This window comes from Eimeria necatrix, genomic scaffold, assembly GCF_000499385.1.
Source record: "Eimeria necatrix Houghton genomic scaffold, Enh_scaff223, whole genome shotgun sequence".
Lineage (NCBI taxonomy): Eukaryota > Apicomplexa > Conoidasida > Eucoccidiorida > Eimeriidae > Eimeria > Eimeria necatrix.
In genome coordinates this window covers 1-18,063 of record NW_013652829.1, presented here as the reverse complement: position 1 = coordinate 18,063, position 18,063 = coordinate 1, and the positions used below count along the sequence as shown (strand labels likewise).

The 18,063-nt window shown below is 48.3% G+C and overlaps 4 protein-coding genes across 4 annotated transcripts; 1 reads left to right on the top strand and 3 right to left on the bottom strand.

Moving 5' to 3' along the window:
* Window positions 1–2,809: 2,809 nt before the first annotated feature.
* ENH_00030680 (hypothetical protein, conserved) lies at window positions 2,810–3,421 on the top strand (the record flags this gene model as incomplete). The annotated part of the gene is made up of 1 exon (XM_013580124.1): window positions 2,810–3,421. One exon carries the CDS (start codon window positions 2,810–2,812, stop codon window positions 3,419–3,421), a length of 612 nt encoding a protein of 203 aa, XP_013435578.1.
* Window positions 3,422–4,427: 1,006 nt separating this feature from the next.
* Window positions 4,428–9,289, bottom strand: ENH_00030670 (ATP-dependent DNA helicase, putative; the record flags this gene model as incomplete). The annotated part of the gene is made up of 7 exons (XM_013580123.1): window positions 4,428–5,473; window positions 5,975–6,074; window positions 6,721–6,904; window positions 7,191–7,331; window positions 7,594–8,036; window positions 8,258–8,352; window positions 8,569–9,289. 7 exons carry the CDS (start codon window positions 9,287–9,289, stop codon window positions 4,428–4,430), a joined length of 2,730 nt encoding a protein of 909 aa, XP_013435577.1.
* Window positions 9,290–10,662: 1,373 nt separating this feature from the next.
* On the bottom strand, window positions 10,663–12,910 carry ENH_00030660 (hypothetical protein, conserved; the record flags this gene model as incomplete). Its single annotated transcript, XM_013580122.1, has 5 exons — window positions 10,663–10,708; window positions 10,830–10,902; window positions 11,132–11,660; window positions 11,888–11,957; window positions 12,384–12,910. 5 exons carry the CDS (start codon window positions 12,908–12,910, stop codon window positions 10,663–10,665), a joined length of 1,245 nt encoding a protein of 414 aa, XP_013435576.1.
* A 3,908-nt stretch (window positions 12,911–16,818) lies between these two features.
* On the bottom strand, window positions 16,819–17,088 carry ENH_00030650 (hypothetical protein; the record flags this gene model as incomplete). The annotated part of the gene is made up of 1 exon (XM_013580121.1): window positions 16,819–17,088. A coding segment is annotated over one exon (270 nt), but the record flags the coding sequence as incomplete, so codon positions are not given.
* Between the last annotated feature and the right edge of the window lie 975 nt (window positions 17,089–18,063).

The window sequence follows — 18,063 nt, the reverse complement described above, 5'->3', positions numbered from 1 at the left end:
TTTAAAAGCAGTTCTTTCTAGAACAGTTCTTCTCTCATTTAAAGTTAAAAGTAGTTCTTAAAAAGTCAAAAGAAGTTCTTTGAAAAGAAGTTCTTTAAAATAAAAGGGAGTCCTTTTTAAAGAAGTTCTCTTTAAAGAAGTTCTTTTAAAGTTAAAAGCAGTTCTTTGAAGTTAACAAAAGTTCTTTTAAAAGAAGTTCTTTTAAAAGAAGTTCTTTTAAAAGCAGTTCTTTTTAGAGCAGTTCTTCTTTCATTTAAAGTTAAAAGCAGTTCTTTGAAGTTAGCAAAAGTTCTTCTTTTTTGAAAGTTAAAAGTAGTTCTTTTAAAGTCAACAGCAGTTCTTAAAAGTGAACAGAAGTTCTTTTAAAAGAAGTTCTTTAAAGTCAACAGAAGTTATTTAAAAGTGGGCAGAAGTTCTTTTAAAAGAAGTTCTTTTTAAAGCAGTTCATTTAGAGTTAACAGCAGTTCTTTAAAGTCAACAGAAGTTCTTTTAAAAGAAATCCTTTTTTAAAGTCAACAGCAGTTCTTCTTTCTTTTAAAGTCAACAGCAGTTCTTTAAAGTCAACAGCAGTTCTTTAAAGTTAACAAAAGTTCTTTAAAATTAAAAGCAGTTCTTTAAAGTTGACAAAAGTTCTTTTTTAAAAGTTAAAAACAGTTCTTTTAAAGTCAACAGCAGTTCTTAAAAGTGAACAGAAGTTCTTTTAAAAGAAGTTCTTTTTAATGCAGTTCTTTAAAAGTGAAGAGCAGTTCTTTTAAAAGCAATTCTTCTTTTAAAGTCAACAGCAGTTCTTTAAAGTTAACAAAAGTTCTTAAAAGTCAACAGAAGTTCTTTTAAAAAAAGTTCTTTTAAAAGCAGTTCTTCTTTTAAAGTCAACAGCAGTTCTTTAAAGTTAACAGAAGTTCTTCTTTTTTGAAAGTTAAAAGCAGTTCTTTTAAAGTCAACAGAAGTTCTTTTAAAAGCAGTTCTTTTTAAAAGTGAACAGCAGTTGTTCTTTTAAAGTGAACAGAAGTTCTTTAAAAGTGAACAGAAGTTCTTTAAAAGTAAACAGAAGTTCTTTTAAAAGTGAATAGAAGTTCTTTTAAAAGTAAACAGAAGTTCTATAAAAGTAAACAGAAGTTCTTTAAAAGTGAACAGAAGTTCTTTAAAAGTGAACAGAAGTTCTTTTATAAGTAATTATTCTTTTGAAGTCAACAAAAGTTCTTTTAAAAGTGAACGGAAGTTCTTTAAAAGTGAACAGAAGTCCTTTTTAAGTGAACAGCAGTTCTTTAAAAGTGAACAGAAGTTCTTTTAAAAGAAGTTCTTTCAAAAGCATTTCTTTTAAAAGTGAAAAGAAGTTCTTTCAAAAGAAGTTCTTAAAAGTGAAAAGAAGTTCTTTAAAAGTGAACAGAAGTTCTTTTAAAAGCAATTCTCTTTAAAAGTGAACAGAAGTTCCTTTAAAAGGAGTTCTTTTAAAAGAAGTTCTTAAAAGTGAACAGAAGTTCTTTTAAAAGAAGTTCTTTTAAAAGAACTTCTTTCAAAAGAAGTTCTTAAAAGTGAACAGAAGTTCTTCTTTTAAGGCAAAGACTCTTCATTTGTTTGCCGTCTTTTGCTGCTCCCAACAACTGGCCTGGAGGCGGAGGTCTGCGGCCTCTGGGCCTCGCGGGGCCGTTCTGCGATCTTTTCAACAGGAGCTCCAAACCCTAAACCCTAAACCCTAAACCCTAAACCCTAAACCCTAAGCCCTAGCCCCAGGGCGTAGAGACCAATTCACTTGTGTGTTTATGTGCAAAAAGAAGCCAAAGAGCGGCGGGGGCGGCACTGCCAGGCAGCAAATAAAGTGCTATTTGCGGGATATTTATCTCTAAATGTGCGTTTTATTGTCTTTTATTTATTTAAAATGTTATTTGCGGAATATTTATCTTCAAATGTGCGTTTTATTGTCTTTTATTTGTTTAAAATGGCCGAAAAGTAAGGCAGGGGTGCAGCTCGGGGCAACCACTTGGCGGCGGCGTACTGGCACACCACTTTCTGTGGGCAGCGGAAACCGCATGGAATAAACGAATTAAACCTCTAACTTTATTTTAATTTGTTTAGGGTTTAGGGTTTAGGGTTTAGGGTTTAGGGTTTAGGGTTGTTTAGCTACAATTGTTGCATTCTTTCGTTTTCCGCAGCAGTGTCGCGCCAGCCTGTCGATCCACCTGCACAACTGGGAGGCAGAACGCAGCCCCTGGCTGCGGTGGGTGGCCGCGGGTCCTCTTTTTTGAATTAATTCTTTATTAATTAAATTAAATAAAATAAATAACTGAAAATTAAACCAACTCGCCGGCGTTTTAGCCCCGAGTTGCGGCGGCCAGCAGCAGAAAGCAGCGAGCAGCAGCAGACAGCCGCTGGCTGCTCGGCTGTCTGTCCAGCAGCGGCGTAAACGAAGAAGTTGCTGCAGATCCAACTTCAACTTCATTTTATTTCTTCAAATTTAATTAAAGTTTTCGAATTTCTCCGCAGATTCCGCACAACTGGCGAAACAACGCGCGCGGAGCCGCGGGCTGGGCAGCGGCTATCGACGGGGCCTCGCGGCGCTGCTGCTGCTGGGCCTCCCCGCGCCAAGTGCCATTAATTTCCTTTTTTAAACTTCCCAAACTTTATTTTTTATTTATTAAATTATTATTAAAGGTATTTATTCCGAAAAAGAGGCCCCGGGCTATTCCCCGAAGTGCACACGCCGCGGCGCCGCACTGGGCTGGCCTCTGGCAGCACTGCTTTCCCGCTGCACCCGAAAGCCCTTTTGCACTTGTGAGAAATTCATTTCTTTTATTTTCCTTTTCTTCTTTCTATGGAGGGCCTCGGCCCTTGGGGCTACGCAGGGGCCCCCGCTGCGCAGCTCGCTGCCTCTCGCCCCGCCGGCGCTGCTGCAGCAGCGCCACCAGCAGCAGCAGCAGCAGCAGCAGCAGCAGCAGCAGCGCCTGCTGCTGCTGCTGCTCCTACGGGGCCAACGCTAGTTGAGGCCCCGCGAAGAGCGCCGGGCCCCTCTTCGCCGCGAAGTCCTTCGGGCGCAGCAGCAGCTGTGGGGCTTGCTGCTGCAGCAGGGAGGCGCAGCTCCGCAGCTTCGGCTGCAGCAAACGAAGCCGCGCCAGCAGCAGCAGCAGCAGCAGCAGCAGCAGCAGCAGCAGCAGCGCGGTCGCCGCGGAGGGCCCCCCTGGCGAGCCCCGTGGCCGTGCTGCCGCAGAGGGGCCCCAGCCGCAGCAGCCGCAGCAGCAGGGGGGGCCCCCTGGGGGCCCCCGGGGACCTGGGGCAGCTGCTGCCGGAGTTTCAGTTCACTGACAAGCCCTCGTGGCTGCGGCGGGCTTTGGTGGCTTTGATTGTTGCATGCATTTCTCCCTCTTTGTTGAAAGAAGACCCTTTTCCACCTCTTAAGCAAATTGCCTCAAGACAGGCGCCTTTCTGAGGACTTCTGCTGCTCATTTCTGCTTTTAAATCTTCTCAAGACCTCAAAAAGGCCAAAAGCCAACTCCGCATACACCTGGGGTGTACGTACACCTCAGCTCCGCGGCAAAGGGGCTTCTTTGGAAGCCGCTTTTTCGCAAGAAGTCTTTTCACTTTTTTAAAACTTTTAAATTAAAAAGTCTTCGCCAAAATCTACAACTGTTTCAACGCCTCCCTTCGCAAGTGTACAGACACCCCGGCCTGCCGCCCCGGCGCAGCAGACTTCTTCTTCTTCAAGAAATGTAAATGCAAAGCTCCCTTAATGGGGCCCCAAAGGGGCCCCCGAGGGGCCCCAAAGGGGCCCCCGAGGGGCCCCAAAGGGGCCCCTTGAGAGTCCCCTGAGGGGCCGCGGGGGGCCCCCGGGTTGCCCGAGAGGGGCATTAGGGCCTTTACAGTTGGGGCCCAAGCAAAGCCCCAGAGGGGTCTTCATTTGGGCCTCGGGGGGCCCCTAGGGGCCCCCCTTGAGGCCCGTGGAGACCCTTCAGGGGGCCCCCCTGGGGGCCCCCTAGGGGCCCCCTGGGGGCCCCTGGGGGCCCCCTTGGGGCCCCTGGGGGCCCCAAGGTCTTTTTTATTGTGTGTGGAAATCCAGCAGGTTTAAATTTGGGGCTTTTGGGTGTCTTTGGGGGCCCCCAGTAGTGCCCAGGGGCCCCTGGGGGTTTGGAGGGCCAGAAGGGCGCAGCAGTTAGTGACTTTTTGGCCCAACTTTGGGGACTTTTTGGTTTCTTTTGGTTTATTTTTGCATTATTTTTGAAGTAAAATACATTTAAAGATTAATTAGAAGTGATAAAAGTGAAAAGGCAAAAAAACGGAAGCAAACGGTGCATGCAGGTGCCAGCTGCTGCAGTGTATCGACACTGCGCGGCGTGCTGCAGCCGCCTCTGCCCGCAAGAACAGCAGCAGCAGCAGCAGCAGCAGCAGCAGCAGCAGCAGCAAAGACAGCAATAATGCAGGGAGCTTCTGCTGCAGCGCTACGGAGAGGGGCGAGTCCGCTGCAGCCCAATGGGCCGGCAGAGGCCCAGAGTCTTCAGAGGCCTTGCTGCAGCAGCTGCTGGTCTTGCTGCAGCAGCTGCTGGTCTTGCTGCAGCAGCAGCTGGTCTTGCTGCAGTAGCAGCAGCAGCTGCTGCTGCTGCTGCAGGCTTTGCTGCTGCTGGTGGCGACGGCGCTGCGGACAATTTTGCTGCGGACCGGAACTCCGCAAAGAGTGCGTGGTGCTTCTTGCTGCTGCTGCTGCTGCTGCTGCTGCTGCTGCTGCTTTCCTGCTGCTGCTCCCTTTTCTCGAGTTCTTTCATAACAGCTGCCAAACCTTTCTTGCGAATGCTTTCGGGGATGGCTTGCCGCTGCGGCGCTGCTGCTGCTGCTCTTGCTGCTGCTGCTGCTGCTGCTGCTGCTGGGTTTTTGTACACCACGCGGCCCCGCCCCCGGCGGCCCCCGTCAGGCACTTCTTGCTGCTCAATTTCTAAAGGAGCCAATCTGCTGTCTGCTGCATCTCTCCAGAAAGTTTTTCTTGCTGCTGCTGCTGCAGCAGCAGCAGCAGCAGCAGACCCCTCCAGCTTGCTGAGCAGCAGCGCGCGGCGGCGCGCTGCTGCTGGGTCGCTGCAGTTGTCGCAGCAGCGAGCCGCAGCAGCAGCAGCGCCTGCTCCCGCTGCTGCTGCTGCAGTGCCCCCCGCAGCAGCAGCAGCAGCAGCAGCAGCAGCAGCAGGGCTGTATTCTTCGCCGAACTGCTGCAGCAAATAGCGCCTGCGGCAGCCCGCGAGGCGGCAGTAAGACAAACAAGCCTTAAGTTTTTGGAGTTGTCTTTCGTGCTGCTCTGCTGCAGCCTTTTGGACTTGCTGCAGGTCTTTGTGCTGCCGCGCGCCCGCTGCTGCTGCTGCTGCTGCTGCTGCTGCTGCGAGCTGCTGCTCCCGCTGCTGCTGCAGCACGAACTGCAGCAGCCGGTAGTCCGCAGGAGAAAAATATAAAATGCTGCGAGCAGCAAATCCGTCGCGGCCGCCGCGGCCGGACTCCTGGTAGAAGGCTGTACATACACCGCAGCGCAGCAACTTGCATTTTATTTTTAAATTTCCACTTCAGAGTTTTCTTTTGCTGCTGACTTTCGGAGTTTTCTTTTGCTGCTGAGAGGAGAATTAAGTTGAAGAGAATTCCCCTTTCTTCTTTTTCTCCAATTCCCCTTTTTTCGCTTTTTTTCGCCACAGGGTTTAGGGTTTAGGGTTTAGGGTTTAGGGTTTGGGACCTTTAGGGTTTAGGGTTTGGGACCTTTAGGGTTTAGGTTTTAGGGTTTAGGGTTTGGGACCTTTAGGGTTTAGGGTTTGGGACCTTTAGGGTTTAGGGTTTAGGGTTTGGGACCTTTAGGGTTTAGGGTTTAGGGTTTGGGACCTTTAGGGTTTAGGGTTTAGGGTTTAGGGTTTGGGACCTTCGACGGTCTTGGGGAGGGAGAAGTGGACCACGAAGCGGACGCGGGGGTTGTCCACTCCCAAGCCGAAAGCCACCGTGGCCACCAAAACCCTAAACCCTAAACCCTCAAACCACTGCTGCTGCAGCTGCTGCCGCAGCAGCTCCGAAAGGCCCGCGTGGTAAGCAGCAGCAGCAACTCCTGCGCGGCTCAGCAGCAGCGCCAGCTGCGCAGCGCAGCACATCATTTATTACTTATTTATTTATTTATTTATTTATTTGTTTATTTATTTATTTATTTATTTATTTGTTTTGTTTTTTGTTTTGTTGGTTTGGGAAATGCGGCGAAGTTGGGAAGTGCGCACAACATGTCCAGACACGCAGATCCAACACCAGCAGCGGGAGAACGACGCAGCAGCAGCAGCAGCAGCAGCAGCAGCAGCAGCAGCAGCAGAACCTCAGCAGCAGCAGCAGCAAAAGCCACGGCGAAAAGGGCAAAGACAAAGGCGGGGGAGGCGGCTGACGGGGAGACGGAGAAAAGTTAATTCTGACGAATTCTCAAAAGTTCGTTTTGGAGTTTTGGAGTTTATTTGCACCAGCAGCTGTCAATACACCTCAAAATAACGCATTTTGAAGTGAAAACAAGTGCAGAAACTGACGGAAAATGGACTCAAAAAAGAGGATTTTTGAAGAAAAAAAAGAATTAAAAAGCGGAAATAAAAGGAAAAGGACATAAAACACAAAAAGAGGAAAGAAGGAGAAGTGGAATGCAGAAAGAAAGAAGAAAGAACCAGAAATAAAGCGCATGCAAGAGATTTGCAAAGTTGAATTTTTTTGAATTTTTTGCACAACTGCCCAGCCAAGGGGCCTTACAGTCTCGCAGTCTGTCTTCTTTAGGCAGTAAACAATTCCTAAATCATTAAAATGATTTCTTTTTATTTCTTTTGCCAAATCTGCTGCAGCATATTCCGTTTCCTGCTCCCTGTCTGTACACTCCAGCGCCTCCTCCTCCTCCGCCTCCGGCATCTTCAGTCGAACTTCGTAGTAAATGTTCGGCCTAGAGCATTTAAATGAATTATTTATTCATTTTATTTGATAAAATGGATTTAATTTTCATTTTCACTCAACAAAATGCGTCATTAAACAAAGAATTGCAAAAAATGAACAAGTTCCTTCAACCTGGCAGGCGGCGGCTGCGGGCAGAGTGAAGCAACAAAACAATGAAGAATAAAAGAATAAAATAGAAAACAAAAGAATAAAAACAGAAAAAAAAGAATAAAAGAATAAAAGAACAAAAGAGGAAAAGAAATGAAGAATAAAGTCCAAGATTGAATGCCACAAACCTGTTGAAAGAAAGCCGCACCAGCACTGGCTGCCGCAGCCGCAAGCTGCTGCAGATGTCTTGCTGCACTGCTGCTGTTGCTGTTGCAGTGCACGCCAGCAGCGGCGTCTCCGGCAGCAAACTCCGCAGCAAACCCAAACGCCTGCGCCCAGCAGCAGCAGCAGCAGCAGCAGCAGCAGCAGCAGCAGCAGCAGCAGCAGCAGCAGTGGTGGTGGGGGAGGCGGGTGGGGTGGCCAGCAGCAGCGAGGCAGCAGCAGCTAAGCAGCAGCAACAGCTGCAGTAGCTGCAGCGGCAACAGCAGCTATGCAGCAGCAACAGCTGAAGCTGCAGCAGCAACAGCAGATATGGCAGCAACAGCTGCAGCAGCAGCAGCAGCAGCAGCAACAGCAGCAGCCGAGGCTTGCCTGTAGCTGGCCCTGAAATCGTGACCCCAAGAGGAAATGCAATGCGCCTCGTCAATAGCCACAAGCGCCACACCTGCTCCTCCGTTCTGCTGCTGCTGCTGCTGCTGCTGCTGCTGCTGCTGCTGCTGCTGCTGCTGCTGCTGCTTTCTCTGCTCCTTGACTTGCTGCCGCTGCTGCTCCATCTGCCGCAGCACGCCTTGGAAAGAGGGGGTGGCAATTTGCTCCGGAGTCACAAACAAAAACTTAATGGGCCCCTGTGGCTGCTGCTGCTGTTGCTGCTGCTGCTGCTGCTGCTGCTTCTGCTGCTGCTGCTGCTGCTGCTGAGGGTTTAGAAGACGCGCTATGATTTCCTGCCGCTGCTTCTGAGTCAGCGTCGAGTTGAGACAAAAAGCTGAAAGCCCTCGAGCACGCAGGCGGCGGAGCTGCAGCAGCAGCAGCAGCAGCAGCAGCAGCAGCAGCAGCAGCAGCAGCAGCAAGCAAAGCAGTAGCAGCAAACATGGCAGCAGCAAGTGATGGCACATCTTTTTCTTTTCTTTTTTCGCCTTTCAGTGTCTGTCTCTATTCATCTAATTCGCTTTCTCTCTTTGAATTGGTCCAGCCCCACCCTTGAAGCAAACCCTAAACCCTAAACCCTAAACCCTAAACCCTAAACCCTAGAGCGCACCTGGTCCTCTATGAGGGCAATCAGGGGAGACACAATAAGCACAACGCCCTCCAGCAGCAGCCCAGGCAGCGTGTAAGTCAGCGACTTGCCGCCGCCTGCAGCAGCAAACATTTAGGGTTTAGGGTTTAGGGTTTAGGGTTTAGGGTTTGGGGTTTAGGGTCTAGGGTTGGCGGATTCGCGCCGTTTGACGCCCGGCATTCCAAAGCGGAAACTCTGGGCTCTCTTTTGACGCGCCGACGGCCTCCAGCGCACAACTAAACCCTAAACCCTAAACCCTAAACCCTAAACCCTAAACCCTAAACCCTAGGCACCTGTGGGCATGATGACTAGCGCGTCTTTGCCCTGCAGCACAGCCCTCACAGCTTCCTCTTGGCCTTTTCGAAACTCCGAAAACCCCCAAACCCTTTTTAGGGTTTTGCGCAAAGGACACAGCGGCAGCTCGTCTTCGTCCACATCTATTACCTCCCCTGCTGCTGCTGCTGCTGCTGCTGCTGCTGCTGCTGCTGCTGGCGCTGCGGAGGCGGCTGCTGCTGCTGCTGCAGCTGCTTCGGGGGGCCCAGATCCAGCAGCAGCAGCAGCAGCCTTTGCTGCTGTTTTGGGCGCAGGGGCGGCTGCTGCTGCTGTTCTCGGTGCTGCAGCAGCTGCTGCTGCTGCCGCCGTTGTTGTGGCAGAAGCAGCTGTTGCTGCTGCTGCTGCTTCTGCTGCTGCTGCTGCTGCATGCTCTCCTGCTGCTTCTGCAGCTGCAGCAGAAGGCCCGAAGGACCTCCGGTGACTTTCCCCTGCATTTGGGCCCAAAGACTTCAGCGAAGATGCGGGGGCGAAGGGGCTTTTGGCCTTGGGAAGTAGGCCCTTGCTGCTGCTGCTGCTGCTGCTGCTGCTGCCATTGCTGCTGCTGCTGCTGCTGCTGCTGTCTTTAGGGAGGACTCGCGTGGCTTTGAAAGGCTGCTGCAGCTTGGTGGCCCCTGTGGCTTTGTGCTTCTTCAGCGGGGGGGCCCCTGCAGGGGCCGTGGGGACTTCGGACCCGGCCTGCATTTGCTGCTGCAGTTGCTGCAGTTCCCGCTGCTGCTGCTGCTGCTGCTGCTGCTGCAGCGAAGCAGCCCTGGGCCCGCCTGGAGCCTCTCTTCAGCCAAAATGTGCCAGGAAACCCAAAAGGCCCCTCATTAAGGAAGAAGCCGCAGGGGCTTTGCGGCTCTGGGCTTCAGCGGGCCCCGGGGGTGTTAGCGGCGCGGGAATGCATGGGGTTGTTGTGCGGCTGAGTCCGTTTTTCGCGCATGCAAAGCAATTAAATGATTTATTTCGTCAAATTGAATTCATTTGGTCCCATTTGGAGGCCTAAATCGCAGAAGGAGGCCGCGGGTTGGGGCGTTCTTCGCTGCTGCTGGGGCCCCGGATCAGCAGAAGGTGAGGGGCCGTCTGCTGGGCTTCTGCTGTTCGCGATTAATATGTCTTTTTGCAGTTTTCGAAACCATTTTGGCAAATTATAAAATGCTTTTTCATTCTTAATTCATCTTTTTGACTTTTGAGGCGCTGTCTTTCCTTTTAATGCGCGTTTCGCCGCGCGAGGCGGTGACCTCCGTACATTCACCTTTTGCAAAACCTGCAGCAGGGCCTCAGCGGCTGAAACCAGTGGCAAATCCCTCAAAGCTGGGAAAAGCCTTTTGCAATTTAATTTTTTTAATTATTTAAACTGCTGCTGAAAGATTATTTAATGGCCTTCGCCCCCGCAAGGGAGTTTGGCCGCCCCGTTGCTGCAACTGCTGCAGCCAGCAGCACTCCTCTGATCACCGCAGTAGAGGAAAGCACTTCAAAATAAAATGACTTTTGCAAATAATTCAACTTTAAAAAAACAATTTTAGTCCGGCAGTCACGCGAAAGCACCGGCGGTGGTGCATGGCCAGCGAAAATCCGCAAATGGAATTCAGATTTTGCAAGTCGAAAGATGAATGCCTAAAGTTCGTTTGAAATGCCACAAAATGGCTCGATTTGGAGTGTACGTACACCTTAAGAGGCATCCTGTAGTTCTGTTTTAAAGATATATTCCGTAAACCTTCAAATCCTAAACTTTAGTTCTGACTCCGTGCATTCCCAGAGATTTCCAGTCTTCTATTTGAGCAAGCAAGAAACCTGCGAAGTGTGTCTCGTGCAGTGCCCCAAACCCTAAACCCTAAACCCTAAACCCCAAACCCTGAAAAAAAACTGCATTTGTAGTTGCCATGCAAAAAAAAACCTGAGAGCCGCGCTGCTGCTGCGGGGCGGCGCAGCAGCAGCAGCAGCAGCAGCAGCAGCAGCAGCAGCAGCAGCACAAGAGGGGCCCCTTGTACTCTGTGGCCCCTCGGGTTTGCGGCTTTGCACAAAACCTAAACCCTAGACCGCCGCTGCTTGCAAACCCTAAACCCTCGCAAACCCTAGAAATAATCTTGGAAGGAAATGACGCGGTGGAAGAGAAAGGGCCTGAAAACGAAATGCAAAAGACTGAAGGCAGCAGCTCAGAGTCTTGGGCCAGCGGGTTTAGGGTTTAGGGTTTGGAATTAGGGTTTAGGGTTTAGGGTTTAGGGTTTGCCGGCGAGGTCACCTGAAGTTCTCGTTTTCAACATCAATGAAAGATTCATCTGGACCGTAATGCGTGTTGGAAGTGACCGACAAGCCTGCGCGAGAAACCCCAGTTCCTAAACCCTAAACCCTAAACCCTAAACCCTAAACCCTAAACCCAAACCCTCGATTCCAAGCTCTAGAGCACTTCTCATAAGAACTGTTACTTGTCTTTTTTGCTTTGCCATTTCTGGCTCGGACAACTCCCCCTCGCATGCAGACACCGAAGAGTCGAGGGTTTAGGGTTTAGGGTTTAGGGTTTAGGGTTTAGGGTTTGCAGCTCACTTATCCACTTCAGCTTGGAGTTCCACCAGCCCCCCTTCACGTGGGCCAACTGCAGCACAGCTGTATGCACGGGGGCAGCTCGGGGGCCCCCCGAGCTGCTGGGGGCCCCCAAGTTGCTGGGGGCCCCCCTGGTGTTGGGGGCCCCCCTGTTGTTGGGGGCCCCCCTGGTGTTGGGGGCCCCCCAAGAGCTGGGGGGCCCCCCTCTGGACCCTTCTGAGTTTGGTATTGGATTTGGGGGCCCCCGGCTGTCTCCGTGGGGCCCCACAGCAGCTGCAGCAGCAGCTTCCCTGCGGCTCCTGCCCCCGCGCTGCTGCGGGCTCCCTGCTGCTGCTGCTGCTGCTGCTGCTGCTGCTGCTGCTGCTGCGCCGTCAGCAGCAGCTGCTGCTGCGGGGCTCCGCCCCGGGTACTCCAAAGTAACAGTTTTGTTCGAAGTGTCAAAATTAAAAAGTCCCAACACCACTTGGTCTGGCAGGGGGGCCCCTTGGAGTGCGGGGGCCCTGCTGGGGGCCAGCGCAGCTTTGCAGCAGTCCTGCAGCAGCAGCAGCAGCAGCAGCAGCAGCAGCAGCAGCAGCAGCAGCGGCAGCTTTTTTGGTGAGTGGGGCGCCGGCAGTGAAGCCTTTTCGGAACTGGAAAGAATTGAAAATAGTGGATTTGAATTTTGAAAATGATAAACCCTCGAAACTAAACCCTAAACCGCAAACCCTAAACCACAAACCCTAAACCACAAACCCTAAACCACAAACCCTAAACCCTCACAGGCTTTCCCTCCAGGCGAGCCTCCACGCACTTGAGTGCAGCAACAGCAACTTGCTTCTCAGCCTCAGACCTGCAGCAAACAAATCCAAAAGCAGTTCAAATGCCATTTAATTTATTTTGATTTATTTATTTTAATTAATTTCTTTTAATTAATTTCTTTTTAATTCAGTCTTCGCATTTTTCCGATCTCGCCAAGTTACAGAGCTGTCTGTACACCCCAAACTGCTAAGCAACAGTGTAGCCGGCTGTGCGCAGCAAGCACCTAAGAGCTGCTGCAGCTGCAGCAGCAGCTGCTGCAGCAGCAGCTGCTGCTGCTGTTGCTCGCTTCAGCAGCAGCAACTGCAGCAGCAGCAGCAACTGCAGCAGCAGCAGGAACCTCCAGAAGCAAAATAGAGGCAGGAAAGCAACAGCAGCCAAAGCAGCAGACGGAGCAGAAGCAACGTCCCCGTGAACCGCAGCAGCAGCAGCAGCAGCAGCAGCAGCAGCAGCAGCAAACCTGAGGACCAAGACCCTGTTGTTGGGCAAGAAGCGCAAATATCTGTAGTAAGTGACAGCAACAACTGGCGAGTTTGCTGCCAAGTTGTTAATGAGCTCCTGGCTTATGGGGGCCCCTGTGGGCTGCTGCAGCTGCTGCTGCAGCTGCTGCTGCAGCTGCTGCAGCGTGCTGCGCCGCCGCTCGTCCAGGTGTATATTCCCCACATCCCGCACTCTCCGCAAGTAAACGCATTTGCTGATATAAATTCCGTCCAGCCGCAGCCGCGGCGCCTCGAAGAAGGTCCTGCGAGCAGCAAACAGCAGCAGCAGCAGCAGCAGCTGCTGCAGCAGCAGCAGCAGCAGCATTGCAGCAGCAGCAGCCTTGCAGCAGCAGCATTGCAGCAGCAGCAGCATTGCAGCAGCAGCGTTGCAGCAGCAGCAGCATTGCAGCAGCAGCAGCATTGCATTGCAGCAGCAGCAGCATTGCAGCAGCAGCATTGCAGCAGCAGCAATATTGCAGCAGCAGCAGCACTGCAGCAGCAGCAGCATTGCAGCAGCAGCGCGGACCGCTTCCAAGAGTTTCCATAGAGGGAGTGGTCTGGAAGCAGCTGAAAAGCACTTTTGGTTTTTTTTCTCCAAATGTCTTCGAGACCCCACAGCCCTTTTTGAAAGGACTTGCAGGTCATGCAGAGTCTGACAGCAGCAGCAGCAGCAGCAGCAGCAGCAGCAGCAAGTGCAGCTGCAGCAGCGACTTGTGCTGCTGCTGCTGCTGCTGCTGCGGCAGTCAGCGGCGGAATTGCGAGGCCGCAGTGACACGCACAGCCAAAGGCGCTCCTGGCTAGCTAGCAGCTAGCTAGCTAGCTAGCTAGCTAGCAGCTAGCTAGCTAGCTAGCAGCTAGCTAGCAGCTAGCTAGCAGCTAGCTAGCCAGCTAGCCAGTCACCTAGCTAGCCAGCTAGCTAGCTAGCCAAGCACTTAGCTAGCTAGCCAGGCAGTTGGCTAGCTAGCAGCTGGCCGTTTGACGAGCTAGCTAGCCAGCCATTTGTGTCTCGTTTGTCTCTTTCTTTATTTCATTTTAATTTAATCTAATTAATTTAATTTAATTTAATTTAATTTAATTTAATTAATTTAATTTAATTTATTTTATTTTTGTTAAAACGAATACCTGGCAATTGCGTAGACGTCCAGAAAGAGCAGCACCCGCCCCAAAACATGTTCCGGAACTTTCATTATTGGACCAGGAGTTGCTGCTGCTGCTGCTGCTGCTGCTGCTGCTGCTGCATCTGTTGCTGCTGCTGCATCTGTTGCTGCTGCTGCATCTGCTGCTGTTGCTGCTGCTGCTGCTGCAGAAGACGCCGACCCTGCATGCGCGTCTGCTGCTGCAGCTCCCTCTTCGCGCCTCGTAGCCCCCCTCCTGCCGCCGCTGCTGCTGCTGCTGCTGCTGCTGCTGCTGCTGCTGCTGCGCTGCGGCTCCGCGAGTTTGCCAGTTTGCTGCTGCGAGCTGCTGCCATTTGCAAGTTGGTTTTCCTTTTCAAGTTTTAATTCTTCTTCAAAAGTGAAGACACTTTTGTCCAGCCCCGGGTGCAGCTTCAGGGCCTGTCTGTACAGCCCAATGGCCCCCGCCAGTTTGCCCCGGGTTTCGAACTGAAGGCCTGCGGGCAAATTTAATTTAATTCAGTTTTTAATTAATTAATTTAATTAATTAATTATTTAATTTAATTAAATTAATTAATTAATTTAAATTAAATTAAATTGAATTTGTGCTGGCTGCATGCACTGGGCCTTAAGAGGCTCTTTTAAAGATTCCTCCGAGTCCAAAATCGCAGGTTCATGAGCCTGAAGGAAACAGCTGCCGCGGGGTCTAGGGTTTAGGGTTTAGGGTTTAGGGTTTGGGGTTTGGGGTTTGGGGGCGCAGAGGGCCTGGTGTTGGGGTTTCAGGAACCCGGTGGAGGGCGTAAAGCGCGCGATGCGGGGTTTAGGGTTTAGGGTTTAGGGTTTCGGGTTTGGGGTTTCACCTGCTTTGTAGAGCGCCAGGGCGACAGAAGTGACGGAGCCCTCGGGGGGGTCTGCCGAGCTCTGCGGCCTCTCTTTGTCATTCATTTCTGTTTTATTTGCATTTTGGAACTTCTGGAGATCTTTTAATTCTTCTTCTGCTGCCAAAGAAGTGCGGGAAGGAGCGGCGGACTCGCCGGGAGGCCGCGAGCGCCGGGGTGTACGTACACCCGAAGACTCGCTCATGGCGGCGGAAAGCGAAGGAAAAACGCCACTTTTGAAAGTTCTGAAAAGCGATTTGCGTCAAAAAAGAAGAATGGAAACTGCGAGGCGAAGAAAGGGCTGTTGGGAAGCGCGAAAAGGGGACCGCAGGTGACCAGCGGGACTTCGCCTCGGGTTCTGCGAACTGCGCGGGGAAATGCGGCGAAAGTTGAAAAACTTGGGACTTTTTTGAGTTTATTTTTCCTCTAATATTCAAATTTAATCTTCTTTTCCACTTTTTAGGCCTCGCTGCGGCCAGCCTGGCCTCCGAGTTGTGTGTCTGTCGGACTGCTGCTGCTGCTGCTGCTGCTGCTGCTGCTGGGGGGCGGCAAAACGGCAAGACCTGCGTTGCCGGCTGCGCATTTGAATTAAAACGAACTTTAAATCTTTTTATTTATTTAAATTTCTTTTTTTAATTCTTTTGGCTTTTCAAATTCCCCTTTTTGGCCCTTTTGCATCTCCCGCACCCCAGAGCCCACAAAGCAGCCCAACTTTAATTTGAATCTGCTGCACCACTTGGGGAGACTGGCCCTTAAAAGGCCTTTATTATTTATTTATTTATTTATTATTTATTATTTATTATTTATTATTTATTTAAATTAAATCGCTTGTCCAGCTCTGCTGCAAGCTGCTGCTGCTGCTGCTGCAGCACAAGTTGGCTTGAGAAACTGAAAGGCGAAATCCAAACTAATAAAAAGCTCTTCAGGCTTTTCCCTCTGAGGGCCCCCAAAGCCTTGGCAGCAGTTATTACTATTATTATTATTATTATTATTATTATTATTATTATTACTATTATTATTATTATTATTATTATTATTATTATTACTATTATTATTATTATTATTATTATTATTATTATTATTATTACTATCATTATTATTATTATTATTATTATTATTATTATTATTATTATTATTATTATTATTATTAAGTTGTGGCTATGGAATTGTTTCTCTAGAGGGGCATTGGTGGGGCTGGCTTTTCTGGATGTGAAGAATTGCAAAAGTGGAAAAAACACAAGTCCTGGGCCCCTGTTGCAAAGGCTATTTTATCAATTTAATTGTTTATTCTTTTGCAAAATAAACATCTTATCTTTGTTTTTATTTAATTGTTTATTCTTCTGCAAAATAAACATCTTATCTTTATTTTATTTAATTGTTTATTCTTTTGTTTAATAACTCTCATTTCTTCTCCCCAATGCGCAAAGTAACGCCGAGGTGAAGTGAGCCCAGTTCCAGAAGATCCATTTTGCTGCTGCTGCTGCTGCTGCTGCTGCTGCTGCTGCTGCTGCTGCATGCATTCAGAACACTTTTCCAGCAACTCTGGAGGCATTAAAACATCAAAAATGACAAAAGTAAACTAAATAATTTACATTTCGGCATTTTGTTTCACGCAAAGCTCCACTGTTGCCTGAAAGGTGCACGCGCGGGCGAACTCCTGCGGTGTACGTACACCCGGAAAATGCCGTTTTCTGCACTGGATCCTGCGGCTTTGATGCTGAAGCGGGAAAATATTGTCACTATTAATTAATTGCATTTAAATAGCATTTGAAGGATTAATTTTGGCAAATGGAGTTTCACAAATTCCCCTTTGCTGCGTCTTGCAAAAGGCATTATTTGCTGAGCTGTGCAGCCAGCAGCAGTCGCCGCGCGGGGCAGAGAAGACTCCACCGCAGTTAAAAGTTAATTCTGGAAATAATTAAAAGTCAATTAAACTTTTAAATTCCAAATTCCATTTAAAAATCCTAAGTGCTGAACTCTGCAGCTGAGCCGGGCCTGGAGCGCGCGAGCCCCTGCTGCTGCGGCTCTCGGCTCAGCAGCAGCAGCAGCAAATGCTTCCAGTAAACTTTAAATGCATTTATTTTATTTTATTTTATTTTATTTTATTTTATTTTATTCAAATGATTTAATTGGCAGCAAACAACAAACGCAAAGCCAAACTCAACTTGCACGCAAACTCCCCAGACACCCCAAAAGGCCATTTTTCCGCGGCATTTCCAATTTGCCCCCCCAGCAGATCTGCAGCACAAACCCCTCTAACCCTCAAATCTGCTGCAGCTATTGCTGCTGCTGCTGCTGCTGCTACTGCGCTGCTGCTGCTGCAGCAGTTGCTGCTGCTGCTGCGCTGCTGCTGCTGCTGCTGCTGCTGCTGCTGCTGCGCTGCTGCAGCTGCTGCAGCTGCTGCTGCTGCTGCTGCAGCAGCAGCTTCAGGCCTCGTGTTTGGCGAGTCTGGGAGCCTTGTTCCTGGGGTCTCTGCCTTCTGCGTTGCGGAGTTCCTCGACTTCCGCAGCAGCTCTTTTGTCTTGGAGGAATCTTTTTTTGAAGTCCACCGCGCCCGCAAAGTGCGGCTGCTCCTGCAGAGTCCAAAAAGCCCCCAAAAGCTCCGCCATGGCCCGCCACTGCAGCAGCTTCCACTCCAAAGTGCTCCGCACTGTCTCCAGAGACTCCAGAGGAGACGCGCACACGCAAGACAATACCTGCACAGAAATTAATATATATATATATATATATTATATATATATATATATATTAATATTGTTTAGAATATATATATTATATAGTTTAATTTATATTATGTAATATATTATACATATATATATGTATGTATGTTGTGTATATTATGGATAGGATATATATATGTATATATTATATATGTTGTATGTGTTATGTATAGGGTATATATATATGTTGTATATATTATGTATGGGATATATATATATATGTTGTATATATTATGTATAGGATATATATATATGTTGTATATATTATGTATACGGTATATATATATATGTTGTATATATTATGTATGAGATATATATATGTATGTTGTATACATTATGTATAGGATATATATATATATATATCCTATATGTATGGGATATATATATATATATATATCCTGTATGTATGGGATAGATATATATATATATATATATATATATATGTTGTATATATTATGTGAGGAGTGCCAATGTGAGGGACAAAAGTGCACAAGGATTCGTCTGGGAGTCGCCGTCAGTTTAAAGAAGAAAGAAAGTGGAAATATTTATTTAAAATGGCAATTTAAATGAAAGGAAATGCAAAGTTATTCAATTAAGAAATATTTATTTAAAATGTCAAATTAAATAAAGGAAATGCAAAGTTATTCAATTAAGAAATATTTATTTAAAATGGCAATTTAAATAAAAGGAAATCCAAAGTTATTCAATTAAGAAATATTTATTTAAAATGTCAAATTGAATAAAGGAAATGCAAAGTTATTCAATTAAGAAGTATTCATTTAAAATGTCAAATTAAATAAAGGAAATGCAAAGTTATTCAATTAAGAAGTATTCATTATTTTACAGTTTTTAAATAAAGGAAATGCAAAGTTATTCAATTAAGAAGTATTTATTTAAAATGTCAAATTAAATAAAGGAAATGCAAAGTTATTCAATTAAGAAGTATTCATT